Raw genomic sequence first — 24,616 nt, forward strand, 5'->3', positions numbered from 1 at the left:
ATCCATGCTAGAATTGTATTGATAGGAAACTCAGATACATGTGTGGATACATAGACAACACCATGTCCCTAGTAAGCCTCTAGTTGACTAGCTCGTTGATCAATAGATGGTTACGGTTTCCTGACCATGGACATTGGATGTCGTTGATAACGGGATCACATCATTAGGAAAATGATGTGTTGGACAAGACCCAATCCTAAGCCTAGCACAAGATCGTGTAGTTCGTTTGCTCAGAGCTTTTCTAATGTCAAGTATCATTTCCTTAGACCATGAGATTGTGCAACTCCCGGATACCGTAGGAATGCTTTGGGTGTACCAAACGTCACAACGTAACTGGGTGGCTATAAAGGTGCACTACAGGTATCTCCGAAAGTGTCTGTTGGGTTGGCACGAATCGAGACTGGGATTTGTCACTCCGTGTAAACGGACATCATCATAATGTGCACAATGTGACCAAGGAGTTGATCACGGGATGATGTGAGTTACGGAACGAGTAAAGAGACTTGCCGGTAACGAGATTGAACAAGGTATCGGGATACCGACGATCGAATCTCGGGCAAGTAACATACTGATAGACAAAGGGAATTGTATACGGGATTGATTGAATCCTCAACATCGTGGCTCATCCGATGAGATCATCGAGGAGCATGTGGGAGCCAACATGGGTATCCAGATCCCGCTGTTGGTTATTGACCGGAGAGTCGTCTCGGTCATGTCTGCGTGTCTCCCGAACCCGTAGGGTCTACACACTTAAGGTTCGGTGACGCTAGGGTTGTAGAGATATTAGTATGCGGTAACCCGAAAGTTGTTCGGAGTCCCGGATGAGATCCCGGACGTCACGAGGAGTTCCGGAATGGTCCGGAGGTAAAGATTTATATATGGAAGTCTTGTTTTGGTCGCCGGAAAAGTTTCGCACTTTATCGGTATTGTACCGGGAGTGCCAAAAGGGGTCCGGGGGTCCACCAAGGGGGTCCACCAGCCCCGGGGGGGCCACATGGGCTGTAGGGGGTGCGCCTTGCCCTATATGGGCCAAGGGCACCAGCCCCAAGAGGCCCATGCGCCAAGAGATAAGAAAAACGGAGAGTCCTAAAGGGGGAAGGCACCTCCGAGGTGCCTTGGGGAGGAAGGACTCCTCCCTGGCTGCACCCTTCCTTGGAGGAAGGGCCAAGGCTGCGCCCCCCATCTCCCTTGGCCCTATATATAGTGTGGGGAGGGAGGGCAGCAATATCCTAGCCCCTGGCGCCTCCCTCTCCCTCCCGTGACACCTCTCCCTCCCCTTAGTGCTTGGCGAAGCCCTACCGGGATCCCCGCTACTTCCACCACCACGTTGTCGTGCTGCTGGATCTCCATCAACCTCTCCTCCCCCCTTGCTGGATCAAGAAGGAGGAGACGTCGCTGCTCCGTACGTGTGTTGAACGCGGAGGTGCCGTCCGTTCGGCGCTAGGATCATCGGTGATTTGGATCACGACGAGTACGACTCCATCAACCCCATTCTCTTGAACGCTTCCGCTCGCGATCTACAAGGGTATGTAGATGCACTCCCCTTCCCCTCGTTGCTAGATTACTCCATAGATTGATCTTGGTGATGCGTAGAAAATTTTGAATTTCTGCTACGTTCCCCATCAGTGGCATCATGAGCTAGGTCTATGCGTAGTTTCTATGCACAAGTAGTTGTGGGCGTCGATGTTGTCAATTCTTCTTGCCGCTACTAGTCTTATCTTGTTTCGGCGGCATTGTGGGATGAAGCGGCCCGGACCGACCTTACATGTACGCTTACGTGAGACAGGTTCCACCGACTGACATGCACTAGTTGCATAAGGTGGCTAGCGGGTGTCTGTCTCTCCCACTTTAGTCGGAACGGATTCGATGAAAAGGGTCCTTATGAAGGGTAAATAGAAATTGGCATATCACGTTGTGGTTTTACGTAGGTAAGAAACGTTCTTGCTAGAAACCTATACAAGCCACGTAAAAACTTGCAACAACAATTAGAGGACGTCTAACTTGTTTTTGCAGCATGTGCTATGTGATGTGATATGGCCAGAAGATGTGATGAATGATATATGTGATGTATGAGATTGATCATATTCTTGTAATAGGAATCACGACTTGCATGTCGATGAGTATGACAACCGGCAGGAGCCATAGGAGTTGTCTTTATTTTTTGTATGACCTGCGTGTCATTGAATAACGCCATGTAAATTACTTTACTTTATTGCTAAGCGCGTTAGCCATAGAAGTAGAAGTAATCGTTGGCGTGACAACTTCATAAAGACACAATGATGGAGATCATGGTGTCATGCCGGTGACGAAGATGATCACGGTGCCCCGAAGATGGAGATCAAAGGAGCAAAATGATATTGGCCATATCATGTCACTATTTGATTGCATGTGATGTTTATCATGTTATGCATCTTATTTGCTTAGAACGACGGTAGTAAGTAAGATGATCCCTCACTAAAATTTCAAGAGAAGTGTTCCCCCTAACTGTGCACTGTTGCGAAGGTTCGTTGTTTCGAAGCACCACGTGATGATCGGGTGTGATAGATTCTAACGTTCGAATACAATGGGTGTTGACGAGCCTAGCATGTACAGACATGGCCTCGGAACACATGCGAAACACTTAGGTTGACTTGACGAGCCTAGCATGTACAGACATGGCCTCGGAACACAAGAGACCGAAAGGTCGAGCATGAGTCGTATAGAAGATACGATCAACATGGAGATGTTCACCGATGATGACTAGTCTGTCTCACGTGATGATCGGACACGGCCTAGTTTGACTCGGATCATGTATCACTTAGATGACTAGAGGGATGTCTATCTGAGTGGGAGTTCATAATCAGATGAACTTCATTATCATGAACATAGTCAAAAAGGTCTTTGCAAATTATGTCATATCTTGCGCTTTAGTTCTACTGTTTAAGATATGTTCCTAGAGAAAATTTAGTTGAAAGTTAATAGTAGCAATTATGCGGACTGGGTCCGTAAACTGAGGATTGTCCTCATTGCTGCACAGAAGGCTTATGTCCTTAATGCACCGCTCGGTGTGCTGAACCTCAGCGTCGTCTGTAGATGTTGCGAAACATCTGACATACACGTTTTGATGACTACGTGATAGTTCAGTGAGTAATGCTAACGGTTTAGAATTGTGGCACCAAAGACGGTTTTTGAAACGTCGCAGAACATATGAGATGTTCCGAAGACTGAAATTGGGATTTCAGACTAGTGCCCACGTCAAGAGGTATGAAACCTCTGACAAGTTTCTTAAGCCTGCAAACTAAGGGAGAAAAGCTCAATCGTTGAGCATGTGCTCAGATTGTCTGAGTACCACAATCGCTTGAATCGAGTGGGAGTTAATCTCCCAGATGAGATAGTGATGGTTCTCCATAGTCACTACCACCAAGCTAGTAGAGCTTCGTGATGAACTATAACATATCAGGGATAGTTATGATGATCCTTGAGCAACTCGCGATGTTTGACACCGCGAAAGTAGAAATCAAGAAGGAGCATCAATTGTTGATGGTTAGTAAAACCACTAGTTTCTAAGAAGGGCAAGGGCAAAAGGGATACTTCATGAAACAGCAAGTCATTTGTTGCTCTAGTGAAGAATCCCAAGGTTGAACCCAAACCCGAGACTAAGTGCTTCTTAATGAGGGGAACGGTCACTAAAGTAGTACTACCCTAGATACTTGGTAGATGAGAAGGCAGACAAGGTCGACAGAAGTATATTGGATATACGTCATATGAATGTGTACTTTACTAGTACTCCTAGCAGCACCAGGGTATTAGATACCGGTTCGGTTGCTAAGTGTTAGTAACTCAAAATAAAAGCTGCGGAATAAACGGAGACTAGCTAAAGGTGAGATGACGATATGTGTTGGAAATGTTTCCAAGGTTGATGTGATCAAGCATCGCATGCTCCCTCTACCATCGAGATTTGGTGTTTGCGTTGAGCATGATTGGATTATGTTTATCGCAATACGGTTATTCATTTAAGGAGAATAATGGTTACTCTGTTTATTTGAATAATACCTTCAATGGTCTTGCACCTAAAATGAATCTCGATCGTAGTGATACACATGTTCATGCCAAAAGATATAAGATAGTAATGATAGTACCACATACTTGTGGCACTGCCACTTGAGTCATATTGGTATAAAACGCATGAAGAAGCTCCATGTAGATGGATCTTTGGACTCACTCGTTTTTGAAAAGATTGAGACATGCGAACCATGTCTATTGGTATATATGCATGAAGAAACTCCATGCAGATGGATCGTTTGGACTCACTTGATTTTGAATCACTTGAGACATGCAAATCATACCACATGGGCAAGATGACTGAAAAGCCTCGTTTTCAGTAAGATGGAACAAGAGAGCAACTTGTTGGATGTAATACATTTTGATGTGTGCAGTCCAATGAGTGCTGAGGCATGCAGTGGATATCGTTAAGTTCTAACTTCACAGATGATTTGAGTAGATGCTGAGTGTATTTACTTGATGAAACACAAGTCTGAATTATTGAAAGGTTCAAGTAATTTCAGAGTGAAGTTGAAGATCGTCGTGACAAGAGGATAAAATGTCTGTGATATGATCATAGAGATGAGTATCTGAGTTACGAGTTTGGCACACAATTAAGACATTGTGGAAAGTGTTTCACAATTAATACCGCCTGGAACACCATAGTGTGATGGTGTGTCCGAACATCATAACTGCACCCTATTGGATATGGTGCATACCATGATGTCTCTTATCGAATTACCACTATCGTTTATGGGTTAGGCATTAGAGACAACCGCATTCACTTTAAAAGGGGCAACACGCAATTCCGTTGAGACGACACCGTTTAGAGAAACCTAAGATGTCGTTTCATAAAAGTTTGGGGCTGCGCAGCTTATGTGAAAAAGTTTCAAGCTGATAAGCTCGAACCCAAAGCGGATAAATACATCTTCATAGAAAACCCAAAACAGTTGGGTATACCTCCTATTTCAGATCTGGAAGCAAAAGTAATTGTTTCTAGAAACAAGTCCTTTCTCGAGGAAAATTTCTCTCGAAAGAATTGAGTGGGAGGATGGTGGAGACTTGATAAGGTTATTGAACCGTCACTTCAACTAGTGTGTAGCAGGGCACAGGAAGTTGTTCCTGTGGCACCTACACCAATTGAAGTGGAAGCTTATGATAGTGATCATGAAACTTCGGATCAAGTCACTACCAAACCTCGTAGGACGACGAGGATGCGTGCTACTTCAGAGTGGTACGTGATCCTGTCTGAGATATCATGTTGTTGGACAATACTGAACCTACGAGCTATGGAGAAGCGATGGTGGGCCCATATTCCGACAAATGGTTAGAAGCCATGAAATCCGAGATAAATGGATCTTTGAGAAGAAGACGGACGTGGACGGTAATGTTACCGTCTATGAAGCTCGACTTGTGGCAAAGAGTATTTCCATAAGTTCAAGGAGTTGACTACAATGAGATTTTCTCATCCGTAGCGATGCTTAAGTCCGTCGGAATCATGTTAGCATTAGCTGCATTTATGAAATCTGGCAGATGGATGTCAAAAAAAGTTTCCTTACCAGATTTCGTAAGGAAAGGTTGTATGTGATACAATCAGAAGGGTTTTGTCGATCCTAAGGATGCTAAAGGTATGCTAGCTCCAGCGATCCTTCCATGGATTAGAGCAAGCATCTCGGAGTCAGAATATACGCTTTGATGGAGTGATCAAAGTTTTTGGGTTTATACAAAGTTTGTTAGAAATTTGTATTTACAATAAAGTGAGTGGGAGCGCTACAACATTTCTGATAAGTATATGTGAATGACATATTGTTGATCCGAAATGATGTAAAATTTCTGGAAAGCATAAAGGGTTGTTTGAAAGGAGTTTTTCAAAGGAAGACCTGGATAAAGCTGCTTACATATTGGGCATCAAGATCTATAGAGATAGATCAAGACGCCTGATGATACTTTCAAAGAACGCACACCTTGACATGATTTTGAAAGAGTTCAAAATAGATCAGCAAAGAAGGAGCTCTTGGCTGTGTTACAAGATGTGAGTATTGAGTAAGACTCAAGACCTGACCACAGCAGAAGAGAGAGAAAGGACGAAGGTCGTCCCCTATGCTTTAGACGTAGGCTCTACAGTATGCTATGCTGTGTGCCGCACATGAAGTGTGCCTTGCCATGAGTTGGTCAAGGGGTACAATAGTGATCCGGGAATGGATCACATGACAGCGGTCAAACTTATCCTTAGTATCTAGTGGACTAAGGAATTTTCTCGATTATGGAGGTGAAAAGGAGTTCGTCATAAAGGGTTATGTCGATGCGAACTTTGACACTAATCCGGATAACTCTGAGTAGTAAACCGGATTCGTATAGTAGAGCAATTATTTGAAATGGCTCCAAATAGCGCGTGGTAGCATCCACAAGATGACATAGATATTCGTAAAGCACACATGGATCTGAAAGGTTCAGACCCGTTGACTAAATAACCTCTCTCACAAGCGTAACATGATCAAACCAGAACTCATTGAGTGTTAATCACATAGAGATGTGAACTAGATTGATGACTCTAGTAAACTCTTTGGATGTTGGTCACATGGTGATGTGACCTATGAGTGTTAATCACATGGTGATGTGGACTAGATTATTGACTCTAGTGCAAGTGGGAGACTGTTGGAAATATGCCCTAGAGGCAATAATAAATAGGTTATTATTATATTTCCTTGTTCATGATAATCCTTTATTATCCATGCTAGAATTGTATTGATAGGAAACTCAGATACATGTGTGGATACATAGACAACACCATGTCCCTAGTAAGCCTCTAGTTGACTAGCTCGTTGATCAATAGATGGTTACGGTTTCCTGACCATGGACATTGGATGTCGTTGATAACGGGATCACATCATTAGGAGAATGATGTGATGGACAAGACCCAATCCTAAGCCTAGCACAAGATCGTGTAGTTCGTTTGCTCAGAGCTTTTTCTAATGTCAAGTATCATTTCCTTAGACCATGAGATTGTGCAACTCTCGGATACCGTAGGAATGCTTTGGGTGTGCCAAACGTCACAACGTAACTGGGTGGCTATAAAGGTGCACTACCGGTATCTCCCAAAGTGTCTGTTGGGTTGGCACGAATCGAGACTGGGATTTGTCACTCCGTGTAAACGAAGAGGTATCTCTGGGCCCACTCGGTAGGACATCATCATAATGTGCACAATGTGACCAAGGAGTTGATCACGGGATGATGTGAGTTACGGAACGAGTAAAGAGACTTGCCGGTAATGAGATTGAACAAGGTATAGGGATACCGACGATCGAATCTCGGGCAAGTAACATACCGATGGACAAAGGGAATTGTATACGGGATTGATTGAATCCCCGACATCGTGGTTCATCCGATGAGATCATCGTGGAACATGTGGGAGCCAACATGGGTATCCAGATCCCGCTGTTGGTTATTGACCGGAGAATGTCTCGGTCATGTCTGCATGGTTCCCGAACCCGTAGGGTCTACACGCTTAAGGTTCGATGACGCTAGGGTTATAGGGAAAGTATGTACGTGGTTACCGAATGTTGTTCAGAGTCCCGGATGAGATCCCGGACGTCACGAGGTGTTCCGGAATGGTCCGGAGGTAAAGATTTATATATGGGAAGTCCTGTTTTGGTCACCGGAAAAGTTTCGGGTGAAATCGGTAATGTACCGGGACCACCGGGAGGGTCCCGGGGGTCCACCAAGTGGGGCCACCAGCCCCAGAAGGCTGCGTGGGCCAAGTGTGGGAGGGGACCAGCCCCAGGTGGTCTGGTGCTCCCCCCACCAAGGCCCAAGGCGCATGGGAGAGTGGGAGGGGGCAAACCCTAGGTCCAGATGGGCCTTAGGGCCCATCTAGTGGGGCGCCCCCCTCTCCTCCCCTTGGCCGCCCCCTTGATGGGATCTAGGGCTGGCCGCCTCCTCTTGGGGGTGGAAACCCTAAGGGGGGCGCAGCCCCCTCCCCCCTATATATAGTTGAGGTTTGGGCTGCCCAAGACACACGAGAACGTCTCTCTTTCGGTGCAGCCCTACCCCTCTCCCTCCTCCTCCTCTCCCGCGGTGCTTGGCGAAGCCCTGCGGGATTGCCACGCTCCTCCACCACCACCACGCCGTCGTGCTGCTTCTGGATGGAGTCTTCCCCAACCTCTCCCTCTCACCTTGCTGGATCAAGGCGTGGGAGACGTCACCGGGCTGCACGTGTGTTGAACGCGGAGGCACCGTTCTTCGGTGCTTAGATCGGAATCAACCGCGATCTGAATCGCTACGAGTACGACTCCCTCATCAGCGTTCTTGCAATGCTTCCGCATCGCGATCTACAAGGGTATGTAGATGCACTCCCCTTCCCCTCGTTGCTAGAATACTCCATAGATTGATCTTGGTGATGCGTAGAAAATTTTGAATTTATGCTACGTTCCCCAACAATTTTCTCATCCGTAGCGATGCTTAAGTCCGTCGGAATCATGTTAGCATTATCTGCATTTATGAAATCTGGCAGATGGATGTCAAAACAAGTTTCCTTATCAGTTTTCGTAAGGAAAGGTTGTATGTGATGCAATCAGAAAGGTTTTGTCGATCCTGAGGATGCTAAAAGGTATGCTAGCTCCAGCGATCCTTCCATGGACTAGAGCAAGCATCTCGGAGTCAGAATATACGCTTTGATGGAGTGATCAAAGTTTTTGGGTTTATACAAAGTTTGTTAGAAACTTGTATTTACAATAAAGTGAGTGGGAGCGCTACAACATTTCTGATAAGTATATGTGAATGACATATTGTTGATCCGAAATGATGTAAAATTTCTGGAAAGCATAAAGGGTTGTTTGAAAGGAGTTTTTCAAAGGAAGACCTGGATAAAGCTGCTTACATATAGGGCATCAAGATCTATAGAGATAGATCAAGACGCCCGATGATACTTTCAAAGAACGCACACCTTGACATGATTTTGAAAGAGTTCAAAATAGATCAGCAAAGAAGGAGTTCTTGGCTGTGTTACAAGGTGTGAGTATTGAGTAAGACTCAAGACCTGACCACAGCAGAAGAGAGAGAAAGGACGAAGGTCGTCCCCTATGCTTTAGACATAGGCTCTATAGTATGCTATGCTGTGTACCGCACATGTAGTGTGCCTTGCCATGAGTTGGTCAAGGGGTACAATAGTGATCCGGGAATGGATCACATGACAGCGGTCGAACTTGTCCTTAGTATCTAGTGGACTAAGGAATTTTCTCGATTATGGAGGTGAAAAGGAGTTCGTCGTAAAGGGTTATGTCGATGCGTACTTTGACACTAATCCGGATGGCTCTGAGTAGTAAACCGGATTCGTATAGTAGAGCAATTATTTGAAATGGCTCCAAATAGCGCGTGGTAGCATCCACAAGATGACATAGATATTCGTAAAGCACACACGGATCTGAAGGGTTCTGACCCATTGACTAATAACCTCTCTCACAAGCATAACATGATCAAACCAGAACTCATTGGGTGTTAATCACATAGAGATGTGAACTAGATTGTTGACTCTAGTAAACTCTTTGGATGTTGGTCACATGGTGATGTGACCTATGAGTGTTAATCACATGGTGATGTGGACTAGATTATTGACTCTAGTGCAAGTGGGAGACTGTTGGAAATATGCCCTAGAGGCAATAATAAATAGGTTATTATTATATTTCCTTGTTCATGATAATCCTTTATTATCCATGCTAGAATTGTATTGATAGGAAACTCAGATACATGTGTGGATACATAGACAACACCATGTCCCTAGTAAGCCTCTAGTTGACTAGCTCGTTGATCAATAGATGGTTACGGTTTCCTGACCATGGACATTGGATGTCGTTGATAACGGGATCACATCATTAGGAGAATGATGTGATGGACAAGACCCAATCCTAAGCCTAGCACAAGATCGTGTAGTTCGTTTGCTCAGAGCTTTTCTAATGTCAAGTATCATTTCCTTAGACCATGAGATTGTGCAACTCTCGGATACCGTAGGAATGCTTTGGGTGTGCCAAACGTCACAACGTAACTGGGTGGCTATAAAGGTGCACTACGGGTATCTCCGAAAGTGTCTGTTGGGTTGGCATGAATCGAGACTGGGATTTGTCACTCCGTGTAAACGGAGAGGTATCTCTGGGCCCACTCGATAGGACATCATCATAATGTGCACAATGTGACCAAGGAGTTGATCACGGGATGATGTGAGTTACGGAACGAGTAAAGAGACTTGCCGGTAATGAGATTGAACAAGGTATAGGGATACCGACGATCGAATCTCGGGCAAGTAACATACCGATGGACAAAGGGAATTGTATACGGGATTGATTGAATCCCCGACATCGTGGTTCATCCGATGAGATCATCGTGGAACATGTGGGAGCCAACATGGGTATCCAGATCCCGCTGTTGGTTATTGACCGGAGAATGTCTCGGTCATGTCTGCATGGTTCCCGAACCCGTAGGGTCTACACGCTTAAGGTTCGATGACGCTAGGGTTATAGGGAAAGTATGTACGTGGTTACCGAATGTTGTTCGGAGTCCCAGATGAGATCCCGGACGTCACGAGGAGTTCCGGAATGGTCCGGAGGTAAAGATTTATATATGGGAAGTCCTGTTTTGGTCACCGGAAAAGTTTCGGGTGAAATCGGAAATGTACCGGGACCACCGGGAGGGTCCCGGGGGTCCACCAAGTGGGGCCACCAGCCCCAGAAGGCTGCGTGGGCCAAGTGTGGGAGGGGACCAGCCCCAGGTGGTCTGGTGCTCCCCCCCACCAAGGCCCAAGGCGCATGGGAGAGTGGGAGGGGGCAAACCCTAGGTCCAGATGGGCCTTAGGGCCCATCTAGTGGGTCGCCCCCCCTCTCCTCCCCTTGGCCGCCCCCCTTGATGGGATCTAGGGCTGGCCGCCTCCTCTTGGGGGTGGAAACCCTAAGGGGGGCGCAGCCCCCTCCCCCCCTATATATAGTTGAGGTTTGGGCTGCCCAAGACACACGAGAACGTCTCTCTTTCGGTGCAGCCCTACCCCTCTCCCTCCTCCTCCTCTCCCGCGGTGCTTGGCGAAGCCCTGCGGGATTGCCACGCTCCTCCACCACCACCACGCCGTCGTGCTGCTTCTGGATGGAGTCTTCCCCAACCTCTCCCTCTCACCTTGCTGGATCAAGGCGTGGGAGACGTCACCGGGCTGCACGTGTGTTGAACGCGGAGGCACCGTTCTTCGGTGCTTAGATCGGAATCAACCGCGATCTGAATCGCTACGAGTACGACTCCCTCATCCGCGTTCTTGCAACGCTTCCGCATCGCGATCTACAAGGGTATGTAGATGCACTCCCCTTCCCCTCGTTGCTAGAATACTCCATAGATTGATCTTGGTGATGCGTAGAAAATTTTGAATTTATGCTACGTTCCCCAACAATTTTCTCATCCGTAGCGATGCTTAAGTCCGTCGGAATCATGTTAGCATTAGCTGCATTTATGAAATCTGGCAGATGGATGTCAAAACAAGTTTCCTTATCAGTTTTCGTAAGGAAAGGTTGTATGTGATACAATCAGAAAGGTTTTGTCGATCCTGAGGATGCTAAAAGGTATGCTAGCTCCAGCGATCCTTCCATGGACTAGAGCAAGCATCTCGGAGTCAGAATATACGCTTTGATGGAGTGATCAAAGTTTTTGGGTTTATACAAAGTTTGTTAGAAACTTGTATTTACAATAAAGTGAGTGGGAGCGCTACAACATTTCTGATAAGTATATGTGAATGACATATTGTTGATCTGAAATGATGTAAAATTTCTGGAAAGCATAAAGGGTTGTTTGAAAGGAGTTTTTCAAAGGAAGACCTGGATAAAGCTGCTTACATATAGGGCATCAAGATCTATAGAGATAGATCAAGACGCCCGATGATACTTTCAAAGAACGCACACCTTGACATGATTTTGAAAGAGTTCAAAATAGATCAGCAAAGAAGGAGTTCTTGGCTGTGTTACAAGGTGTGAGTATTGAGTAAGACTCAAGACCTGACCACAGCAGAAGAGAGAGAAAGGACGAAGGTCGTCCCCTATGCTTTAGACATAGGCTCTATAGTATGCTATGCTGTGTACCGCACATGTAGTGTGCCTTGCCATGAGTTGGTCAAGGGGTACAATAGTGATCCGGGAATGGATCACATGACAGCGGTCGAACTTGTCCTTAGTATCTAGTGGACTAAGGAATTTTCTCGATTATGGAGGTGAAAAGGAGTTCGTCGTAAAGGGTTATGTCGATGCGAACTTTGACACTAATCCGGATGGCTCTGAGTAGTAAACCGGATTCGTATAGTAGAGCTATTATTTGAAATGGCTCCAAATAGCGCGTGGTAGCATCCACAAGATGACATAGATATTCGTAAAGCACACACGGATCTGAAAGGTTCAGACCCATTGACTAATAACCTCTCTCACAAGCATAACATGATCAAACCAGAACTCATTGGGTGTTAATCACATAGAGATGTGAACTAGATTGTTGACTCTAGTAAACTCTTTGGATGTTGGTCACATGGTGATGTGACCTATGAGTGTTAATCACATGGTGATGTGGACTAGATTATTGACTCTAGTGCAAGTGGGAGACTGTTGGAAATATGCCCTAGAGGCAATAATAAATTAGTTATTATTATATTTCCTTGTTCACGATAATCGTTTATTATCCATGCTAGAATTGTATTGATAGGAAACTCAGATACATGTGTGGATACATAGACAACACCATGTCCCTAGTAAGCCTCTAGTTGACTAGCTCGTTGATCAATAGATGGTTACGGTTTCCTGACCATGGACATTGGATGTCGTTGATAACGGGATCACATCATTAGGAGAATGATGTGATGGACAAGACCCAATCCTAAGCCTAGCACAAGATCGTGTAGTTCGTTTGCTCAGAGCTTTTCTAATGTCAAGTATCATTTCCTTAGACCATGAGATTGTGCAACTCCCGGATACCGTAGGAATGCTTCGGGTGTACCAAACGTCACAACGTAACTGGGTGGCTATAAAGGTGCACTACAGGTATCTCCGAAAGTGTCTGTTGGGTTGGCACCAATCGAGACTGGGATTTGTCACTCCGTGTAAACGGAGAGGTATCTCTGGGCCCACTCGGTAGGACATCATCATAATGTGCACAATGTGACCAAGGAGTTGATCACGGGATGATGTGAGTTACGGAACGAGTAAAGAGACTTGCCGGTAACGAGATTGAACAAGGTATCGGGATACCGACGATCGAATCTCGGGCAAGTAACATACCGATAGACAATGGGAATTGTATACGGGATTGATTGAATCCTCAACATCGTGGTTCATCCGATGAGATCATCGAGGAGCATGTGGGAGCCAACATGGGTATCAAGATCCCGCTGTTTGTTATTGACCGGAGAGTCGTCTCGGTCATGTCTGCGTGTCTCCCGAACCCGTAGGGTCTACACACTAAAGGTTCGGTGACGCTAGGGTTGTAGAGATATTAGTATGCGGTAACCCGAAAGTTGTGCGGAGTCCCGGATGAGATCCCGGACGTCACGAGGAGTTCCGGAATGGTCCGGAGGTAAAGATTTATATATGGGAAGTCTTGTTTTGGTCACCGGAAAAGTTTCGCACTTTATCGGTATTGTACCGGGAGTGCCGAAAGGGGTCCGGGGGTCCACCAAGGGGGTCCACCAGCCCCGGGGGGGCACATGGGCTGTAGGGGGTGCGCCTTGCCCTATATGGGCCAAGGGCACCAGCCCCAAGAGGCCCATGCGCCAAGAGATAAGAAAAACGGAGAGTCCTAAAGGGGGAAGGCACCTCCGAGGTGCCTTGGGGAGGAAGGACTCCTCCCTGGCCGCACCTTTCCTTGGAGGAAGGGCCAAGGCTGCGGCCCCCATCTCCCTTGGCCCTATATATAGTGTGGGGAGGGAGGGCAGCAATATCCTAGCCCCTGGCGCCTCCCTCTCCCTCCCGTGACACCTCTCCCTCCCCTTAGTGCTTGGCGAAGCCCTACCGGGATCCCCGCTACTTCCACCACCACGTCGTCGTGCTGCTGGATCTCCATCAACCTCTCCTCCCCCCTTGCTGGATCAAGAAGGAGGAGACGTCGCTGCTCCGTACGTGTGTTGAACGCGGAGGTGCCGTCCGTTCGGCGCTAGGATCATCGGTGATTTGGATCACGACGAGTACGACTCCATCAACCCCGTTCTCTTGAACGCTTCCGCTCGCGATCTACAAGGGTATGTAGATGCACTCCCCTTCCCCTCGTTGCTAGATTACTCCATAGATTGATCTTGGTGATGCGTAGAAAATTTTGAATTTCTGCTACGTTCCCCATCAATATTCCCACGGCAAGCGCGCATCATGACGAGGCGGGTGATGGAGGAGCGCTCATGTACCGCTCATCTTTCCAAGCTCCCAATGGCATGTGATAGAGCAGCCCTTAAGGTCCCAACTCTGCCCAACTAGCAAAGTGGTACTAAACTTTCCACCACCTGCCATAGACCTACATGGGCCTTAGAGATTGAACAAAAACTATTGTCTTATATGGGCCAAATCCCATCTTTTCAACAGTATGTTCATCTCTTTGGTTGTGGTCTTTAGGCAAGATGTTAATTACATATTGATACTAAGGTAGGATATAATTAATTATCTACTTTTTAATAGTTTTGATTGCTTACCACATGTGTCATGTGAAGTATAATTACTTACTAAGTATTGACATTGATATTAGGTATGATATTAATTAGGAAAAGATGATAAATGTGTTTATGCTAAATATACGAGTGATGTAGACTGTTGGATAGATGAGGTTAAATGGATAAGATGTGTTGGATCTCCGCAACTCCCTCTTTCCATAGTGACTCTCGTATATATAGACATGGATAGGAGTATCTAATTAAGATAAGACTGGTCTTCTTTTGAGGAAACCGCCTTAGATCAGATGGTTGCATCAACGTTGTAGAAGGAGAAGACACCAATGGTGCGAGGCCTTGTTCCTACACTCCACATGGCATTGCTCCTCGGGCTTGGCGTCTTCGTCTCCATCCTTGCAAGTAATAATTTCTGTCGTCTCCGATCTTACAAAGTAATCTCAATATTCTACAAATACATATGTGCTGCCTAAAACATTGTGCGTCTAGCAACTCGGTCCTGGTGCATATTGGTCAATGTTTTCATATGGATTGTAATTATGGCTCATATAGTATTGCTATTTGTTGAAATATATTGTCCACCTCCCTTCATCAGTTTGGACTTTTGGATGAGTTGGCTGGAGCATGAATTCAATATGGTATCCGAGCCAAAAGGTTTTGAGTTCAAGAGCCTGCCAACGCAGTATTAAATAAAACGATTCTGCGGCCTACATCAATCCCACGTCGAAGGACTAAAATAGCCTAGACGCGAGGGGGAGTGTTGAAATATATTGCTCACCTCCCTCCATCAGTTTGGACTTTTGGATGAGTTGGCTGAAGCATGAATTCAATACTATTATCTTGAAAACGTCATGTAGGATAATTGATGAGTTCGAAGTGAGAGACAGAGAAAAGAGGGATTTTTGCGAGAAAAAAAAAGAACATTTATTTTCTATGTAAAGATAAGGAACAAAATATTATCTTGTACGAATGTATATATATTTTTTTGAAAGATCCAATGTTGTTGGCTTTTCATTGGCTTAGCAGAAGGGAGATTTTACAAAAGGGTGATCAAGCAATCAGGGACTGAAAACGCGGTAGGAGTGGGCACGTAGGCCGCACGCCACCTCCTGTGAAGAAACAGAAAAAGGAAAGAAAACAGACATGGGTTTACTACTTTACTCCTCATGTAACATCCTCGAAAGGGGCCTCCATGCCGCTGGCTCCGGCGAGCCGCCATTGCTCGATGTCTCTCCGGCAGGCTGCAAGGATGTCACGCCAACTCGACGATTTTCCTCTGAATGTGCAGCTGTTACGCTCCTGCCAGAATTGCCAGGCCAGCAGCGCGATCATTGACCTGATGCCCTTTCTGTCGTGAGCTGCCGTGGTATTGACGATCGCGGTCACCGCCTCAGTGGTGGTCGCGCAGGCTTCCCAGGAGCTTGGGGAGAGCGCAGCACAGCCGTGCCAGGTGGCACGAATGTATATTTAGGGAACAACATTTTGAGATCTCATTTCAATTCGGTTTTACAAAGTTATATTTTGTTTAAGTAAACCCTTCATGTGTATGCTATGTACTGCAAACAGTTGATCTTCAGTTGGGGTTATAACTGACACCTGCTCCTATGTACAATCTGCAAGGTACGACTACTACTACTGCACGAGATGCGTCGGTGGGTGGGTGCTACGGCATGAGCGCCAACAACCTGCCGCCCGCGAGCACCGTCATCTCCATGCTTCGCGACAACGGCATCACCTCGGTGCGCCTCTACGCGCCGGACAGTGCAGCGCTGGCCGCCCTCGGAGGCACCGGCATCAGCGTCATGGTCGGCGTGCCCAACAACGTCCTCGCCGACCTGGCCACCAGCGCGCCCGCGGCCGCCGCGTGGGTCCGCACCAACATCCAGGCCCACCCGGCCGTCTCATTCCAGTACCTCGTCGTCGGCAACGAGGTCGCCGGGGGCGACACACGGTTCGTGGTACCTGCCATGGAGAACGTCCACAGCGCGCTTGCGGCAGCCGGTCTGGGCGGCGCCATCAATGTCACGACTGCGATATCGCAGGCCACCATGGCCGTGCACGTCCCGCCGTCCGCCGGCGAGTTCACCAACGAGTCCAAGCCGTTCCTGCTCCCCGTGTTGCAGTTCCTGGAGCGCACCGGGGCGCCCCTCCTCGCCAACCTATACCCGTACTTCGTCTACACGTACAAGGCCGCCGGTGACCTGGACGTCAGCTTCATGCTGTTCACGGCGCCGGGGACGGTGGTGCAGGACGGGGAGTACGGGTACCAGAACATGTTCGACGCGAGTGTGGACGCGGTGCACGCGGCGGTGGAGCGGCTCGGGGTGAGCGGCGTGGACGTGGTGGTGTCGGAGACGGGATGGCCGTCCGCCGGCGGCGAGGCGGCGTCGGTGGAGAACGCGAGGACGTACAACCAGAACCTGGTGAACCACGTGGGGAAGGGCACGCCGCGGCGGCCGTGGAAGGTGGAGACGTACGTGTTCGCCATGTTCAATGAGAACCTCAAGGAGAACGGCGTGGAGCAGAACTGGGGCCTCTTCTACCCGAGCACCGACAGGGTCTACCCCATCACCTTCATTTTAAATTGATCTCGTACGACGTCCGTGTCCATGTAGGCGCCCATGGTCACGTAAATGTCAAATAAATGGCATCCGCATGACCGTGCATCCCTTCATGACTTATACTTGTGCCGCCGACCTATAATAAGGCACGCGCAAGTGCGTGCCTTGAAAACAATTTGCAGTAAACTATTTTTTTCAAATAAATTGGTGAGCTTCTGGTGTTATTAAATATACCATTCTGGCCTAAAAAGAAGAAAAATATCCCTTTTAGGAACTTAGGATAGGTTTGATGAAAACCATCTCGCCGTTGGATCAAATTTAACTTCCCTTGAACTAACTTGGATATCTTCCTAAAATATACTCATTCCGTCCGGAATTATCTGTCGCATAAATGAATGAAAATGGATGTATCTAAAATTAAAATACATCTAGATACATTCATTTCTCCGACAAGTATTTTCAGAAGGAGGAAGTGCGTATTTGTCTTGCCCATACATTTAAGACAGCATAATGAGCGCAGCTAGGCAGTGGCGGAGCTTGACAAGGATCAATTGGGTGGGGGGGGGGGGGGGGGGTGGGCACTTAGAAAATATGAACATTTGGGGGGACCAAGCAGAGTGTTTCCTCTAATCTATGGAGGGTTGCACTAAGCTCTGCCACTGCAGCTAGGTGATTGGTGGGTAATTGCGCCCATGTCGCCGCACGATCAAATTTAGACCACTTATTTTGTTTTGGAGTATTTGGAACTTACTACTAAGCATTTTTTTTATTATCTTTCAATGGATATTCTTTTTTTAAGGGGTGTCATTGAATGTTCTATTCGGAATGGAAATTGGCACTGTCAAAAAATTTAGTACCGGCTTTAAAAAATCTTGGCCCACCTTTTGTAATTTGATTTGAAACTTCTAAATTTGACATTTTAAATAAATCTTGGCCCGACTTTCAGAATTTTAAACTCTTCAAATTTCAAAAAATTAACTTCTTGACACTTTGAAGTTTCAAGATTTGGCAATTTCCACAAAAGGAGAAAATATATAATGTGTGTGGACCCGACCAAGGAAGAGAAAGAATAAAAGAGATAGGGAGAAATTCACGTGTCCCCCCTCCCTACTGCATTCCGACAAGTGTGCATCCCAAGTGACCCTCGGAGTAACCACATACTCCCTCCTACCCAAAATATACGGCGCCGTTTGACTTTTCTCATTTTCGTTGCACAACTTTGACTATGATTTTCACGTATCGTATGTCAGTAAAATAAGTATACAGACATCTAAAATAAAATTGTTTTGCAAGACAAAAATGACAATGCCATTTATACATGTTCAATTCATGTACTTTGATACTCCCTCCATTCCACAATGGGCGCGCTACATTGTGGAATGGAGGGAGTATAGTGGTCAAAGTCCTAAATCAGAGATCGTGCAAAGTCAATCGTGCCTTATATTTTGAGAAGGGGGGAGTATTAATTATCATTTAGAATCCTTCTTTACACATTACTTGAAATTTTATGACAAATTTCTCGGTCCTTAGTCACGAAACTGTGCTCCATGGGGGCCAAGGAGGGGGAGGCGTGACGGTTTCCCCAATGTTGAAAATATTGCATATCTCACAACAACAAATATATGACTATAAAATTCTAAAAAAGATAGTTTTCCTGGTTGCAGGGTGGTATAAATGAAAACCTAAGGTAAGCTATATACATATTCCTACAAAAAAACACATGTGTATGTCATAGCTGAATTAGAGCTATACATATTGTAATTTTGGTCCCTTAACAATTGAATGTGTCTATTTAACAATTGAATGTTTAGATTGGGTATTAAAGACTAGTTTGCAATTCAAACATTATTATCGTAGCATATGTCTATTTGCTAGTATAGAGTTCAGCGGGACAATACCATGAAGAGCGCGCCAGCAAAAAGATCTGAATTTCCTCGGCACCTGCATCTTCCATAGTTGCATCCAAATCCGCTTGCATGGCACTAGTAGACACGTCAAATTTCCATTAGAATGACCCCTATATTTGTGTAACCATTGTTCATGATATGCACTTCTTATCAAAAAATACCGCTCTTCGTAAGATTCCACGCAATAAAGTCATCAAAAGCCTGAAAGTTAAGGGGTATTTGAAGGATTCTTGTTGCATCCATTGGATAAAAAATGTCTCTAATCAGCTGTTCGTCCCAATGGGTAGTGATCAGGTCAATTAGTTCAGCTACTTTAGAGATCATTGTATGTCCTCAAGGGGTGATAATATTTCTATCCAGACTTGAGGGGATCCACGGATCAGTCCAAATATTCACATTCTCCCCTAATCCAATATTTCATATGTACCCTCTTTTAAAAGTAGTTAACCCAGCAACAATACTCTGCCAGGTGAATGAGGAACCATTCTTTTGGACAGCATGTAACAAATCAGTATTTGGAAAGTACTTTGACTTCAAGATGTGAGCACAAACGAATTCATGATTAGTTATCATTCTCCAACATTGTTTTGCAAGGAGTACCAGATTAAAAGAATGCAGATCCCTGCAACCCATGCCATCATCACACTTGGGAATATAGAGCTTCCACCATGAAAACCGGTGCATCTTTTTATTTTGCTCATCATCACCCCACAAATATTGAGCAATAACATATTTTATATCTTTACAAACACTCTTTGGCCAGCAACAAACTGACATGGCAAAAACTGGAATAGATTGAGCAACCGCTTTCAACAAAATTTCCTTACCCCCTGTTGACAATTGCTTCTCCATCTGACCCTTCAACTGTTTCTTAATTTTCTCACAGGAATGTTTAAAGCAATCACTTCTATCCGCTCCAACCAAAGCAGGTAACCCTAGATACTTACCTGAAAAGAGCTTGATTGATGATATTTAAGTGTTGACAGATCTCATCGCTAGTTTTCAAATTAGTATTTGGACCGATAAATATTGGATTCTCAAAGAAGTTTTGACCAAAATGGTTGACTTACGCCTAATGTGATAAAAATGGGCATTACATGTTCTTGATCTAAAGGAAATTTGAGAAAGACAAGAAACTGAATAACTATATTTTGAAGAAAAAAACTTATTTTCTTATAGAAGCCTCTTTTTCATATATTTTTATAGTTTCTTATTTTCCCATTTGTGTACTTATATAGAACTACTACATTAGTGTATCAAAAGAAATGCTTCTTTAGAGATTTTTTTTATCCTTCCTCGCATGTTGTTATTTCCTTTTACCTTTTCATTCTACTACATTTAAGCAATCTATGGAATTCCTCCATGAATATTTGTGACATGGAAGACACATGGTGTTGATATGACCCTAACATGTATATAGGCCACTTTGGTCAAAATCACTATGACGTATCATAAGTTTATGATATCATAAACTGTATGAGAAAGCAATCCAGTCAAGGACAAACTCTAAGAGCAGTTAATAATTGACAGGCTAGGTATACCCATTTTCACTTTTGTTGTTTTTTATTTTCAGCGGTCACTTATTTTTCTCAACCAAGATCGACTTGATGCGTTCATAGGCACGGATACAAAACCGTGTGGGTAAAATATATCGTTGCAAGCACCAACAACCATCCACATCAACCTCCGCCATTGACATCACTCGGACTGTTCCCTCAAGAGATGTTTCCAGGAAGGGAATGACATGTCACATGTGAGTGCTCATATTTTTATTTGGTGATGGGAGCGCTTATATTTGTTGTTTATGTGTGTTCGTTGTTTTACCATTATATATCTCTTTTGTGGGAATTCAACATTCTATTTTAGTTGAGTCATTCTCATTGTATGATCGCTAGCTTTAATATATTTTTCTGCTACTGGTTGTTGCAGACGTGTAAGCTTGCAGGGGAAACATGATGGGTGCCCAAGGAAGCTTGGTAATCATCACTTACCCTTGGTAGAAGTCTTACGTGACACCAGCTTGGTCTAGACTCTAGATCATCAGTGGGGCCAAAATTTCGGAGCAATGTGATTGTTTTGGTGATGCTTACACTTACACTCTGATCTGCGTTGCAGAAGAAACCTATCTTCTCTTTTTGAGGGAAAAGAAATTCGTCATATTGGGAGGCCTTGACATTTCATTCCCCCGGTGTTAAGGATATATATAATTGATATGCTCGCGATATCGCAATACTTAATTAGTGATCGTGTTATCACAATTACAGATTTTTTTAACACAGTACAGTCGCAAGCACTCAAATACTTGCATACATTCACCTCTATGAATGCACAAACGCACACCCTACCCCTATAAGCACCTCCGAGAGACTGAGCCAGCATGCCATCTTGAGATTTTTTGAAGTCACCGTAGATGTCTCGTAGTCGATGGGAACGTCTCCTGCCACCGAACGCGTATCGCCAGAAATCCTGAAATAAATTCAGAATAAATGCAAGCACCGGGATTTGAACCCTGATGGGCTGGATATACCACTGTCCTTCTAACCATCCAACCACATGTTGATTCACCACAGTTACAGAATTGATGCACGAGAGTCATCAGTGGGAGTGTACTACGGCATGACCGCCAACAACTTGCCGCCCGCGAGCACCGTCGTCCCCATTGCGACAATGGCATCACCTCGGTGCCTCTATGCACCAGGCAGCGCAGCGCTGGCCGCCCTCGGAGGCACCGGCATCAGCGTCATGGTCGGCGGGCCCAACAACGTCCTCCCCGACCTGGCCACCAGAGCGCCCGCGGCGGCCGCGGGGTCGGCGCCAACATCCAGGCCCACCCGGCCGTCTCATTCTGGTACCTCGTCGTTGAAGGAAATATGCCCTAGAGGCAATAATAAAGTTATTATTTATTTCCTTATTTCATGATAAATGTTTATTATTCATGCTAGAATTGTATTAACCGGAAACATAATACCTGTGTGAATACATAGACAAACAGAGTGTCACTAGTATGCCTCTACTTGACTAGCTCGTTGATCAAAGATGGTTATGTTTCCTAGCCATAGACATGAGTTGTCATTTGATTAACGGGATCACATTATTAGGAGAATGATGTGATTGACTTGACCCATTCCGTTAGCTTAGCACTTGATCGTTTAGTATGTTGCTATTGCTTTCTTCATGACTTATACATGTTCCTATGACTATGAGATTATGCAACTCCCGTTTACCGGAGGAACACTTTGTGTGCTACCAAACGTCACAACGTAACTGGGTGATTATAAAGGTGCTCTACAGGTGTCTCCGAAGGTACTTGTTGGGTTGGCGTATTTCGAGATTACGATTTGTCACTCCGATTGTCGGAGAGGTATCTCTGGGCCCTCTCGGTAATGCACATCACTTAAGCCTTGCAAGCATTGCAACTAAAGAGTTTGTTGCAAGACGATGTATTACGGAACGAGTAAAGAGACTTGCCGATAACGAGATTGAACTAGGTATTGAGATACCGACGATCGAATCTCGGGCAAGTAACATACCGATGACAAAGGGAACAACGTATGTTGTTATGCGGTCTGACCGATAAAGATCTTCGTAGAATATGTGGGAGCCAATATGAGCATCCAGGTTTCGCTATTGGTTATTGACCGGAGACGTGTCTCGGTCATGTCTACATAGTTCTCGAACCCGTAGGGTCCGCACGCCTAACGTTACGATGACAGTTATATTACGAGTTTATATGTTTTGATGTACCGAAGGTTGTTCGGAGTCCCGGATGTGATCACGGACATGACGAGGAGTCCCGAAATGGTCGAGACATAAAGATTGATATATTGGACGACTATATTCGGACACCGGAAATGTTCCGGGTGATTTCGGAGAAAACCGGAGTGCCGGAGGGTTACCGGAACCCCCACGGGAGAAGTAATGGGCCTTATGGGCCTTAGTAGAGCGAGAGAGAGGGGCAGCCAGGAGGGGCCGCGCGCCCCCTCCCCCTCTGGTCCGAATTGGACTAGGAGAGGGGGGCGGCGCCCCCCTTTCCTTCTCCCTCTCCCCCTTCCTTTCCCCCTCCTAGTAGGAGTAGGAAAGAGGGGAGTCCTACTCCTACTAGGAGGAGGACTCCTCCTCCTGGCGCGCCAACAAGGGCCGGTCGGCCTCCCCCTTGCTCCTTTATATACGGGGGCAGGGGGCACCCCATAGACACAACAATTGATCTATTGATCTCTTAGCCGTGTGCGGTGCCCCCCTCCACCATATTACACCTCGATAATATCGTAGGGGTGCTTAGGCGAAGCCCTGCGTCGGTAGAACATCATCATCGTCACCACGCCGTCGTGCTGACGAAACTCTCCCTCAACACTCGGCTGGATCGGAGTTCGAGGGACGTCATCGAGCTGAACGTGTGCTGAACTCGGAGGTGCCGTACGTTCGGTACTTGATCGGTCAGATCGTGAAGACGTACGACTACATCAACCGCGTTGTGCTAACGCTTCCGCTTTCGGTCTACGAGGGTACGTGGACAACACTCTCCCTTTTCGTTGCTATGCATCACCATGATCTTGCATGTTCGTAGGAATTTTTTTGAAATTACTACGTTCCCCAACAGTCGTCGGCAACGAGGTCGCCGGGGGCGACACGCAGTATGTGGGCCCTGCCATGGAGAACGTCCACATCGCGCTTGTGGCGAACGGTCTGGGCGGCGCAATCAATGTCACGATGGCGATATCACAGGCCACCATCGCCATACACGTCTCACCGTCCGCCAGCGAGTTCACCAACGAGTCCAAGCCGTTCATGATCCCCGTGCTGCAGTTCCTTTTATTGCATGGTAATAAGTGTCTCATTCATATTATAACAATCAAAGTACAAGTCACGTAAAGACTGACATGACAAAACTGAAAAGATAGTAGAACATCTCTGAGCTTGACACCAACGCCCATCACGTGCCTCCGGCACCACCATAGCAGCCACCGAAGAAAAGAATGACGGATCACCTCCTCACCCGAGCTCGACGCGGCTCCATCGCTGATAGGCAGCTTTGCGGATCTCTAAGGTGGCTCACCAAAAGTAAAGCCCTTGCCATTGGCGAATCAGATCGGGGCAACACCCCGGACACGCCATCAAACTCCAGATCTGACACCCCACCACGACTAAGACGCCGAAGGAGGAAGCCATACCTACCATCCACGAAACACGAACCCATCACATGTTCCGTCTTCCAGATGTCGTCGATGTAGACCACAATCTGCATCCGCTCCTGGAGTACCTCCCAAGCTCCGCGCCGACGCTGGAGCAAACGCCGTCGCAACGGGGGAGCCCGAGGACACAGGTCCACCGCGAGGATGCCGCGCCGCTGCGCCATCCTTGCTTGAACAGACTGGTTTCCACATTCATCCCCAACCATAGGACCGCTGGCCTCATCAGAGATGGATCCGAGGAATCTTTATTTAGTGCTGTCATCGTCGCCGCCAAAGCCAAGACGATGA

At 46.2% G+C, this 24,616-nt stretch overlaps 1 protein-coding gene across 1 annotated transcript; it reads left to right on the forward strand.

Moving 5' to 3' along the window:
• The first annotated feature begins 14,997 nt into the window (after positions 1 to 14,997).
• LOC123075616 (lichenase-2-like) lies at positions 14,998 to 17,259 on the forward strand. The gene is made up of 2 exons (XM_044498177.1): positions 14,998 to 15,073; positions 16,292 to 17,259. The coding sequence occupies exons 1-2, from the start codon at positions 14,998 to 15,000 to the stop codon at positions 17,257 to 17,259; spliced, it is 1,044 nt and encodes a 347-aa protein (XP_044354112.1).
• Positions 17,260 to 24,616: the final 7,357 nt, after the last annotated feature.

Source organism: Triticum aestivum, chromosome 3D (assembly GCF_018294505.1).
Source record: "Triticum aestivum cultivar Chinese Spring chromosome 3D, IWGSC CS RefSeq v2.1, whole genome shotgun sequence".
NCBI classification, from domain to species: domain Eukaryota; kingdom Viridiplantae; phylum Streptophyta; class Magnoliopsida; order Poales; family Poaceae; genus Triticum; species Triticum aestivum.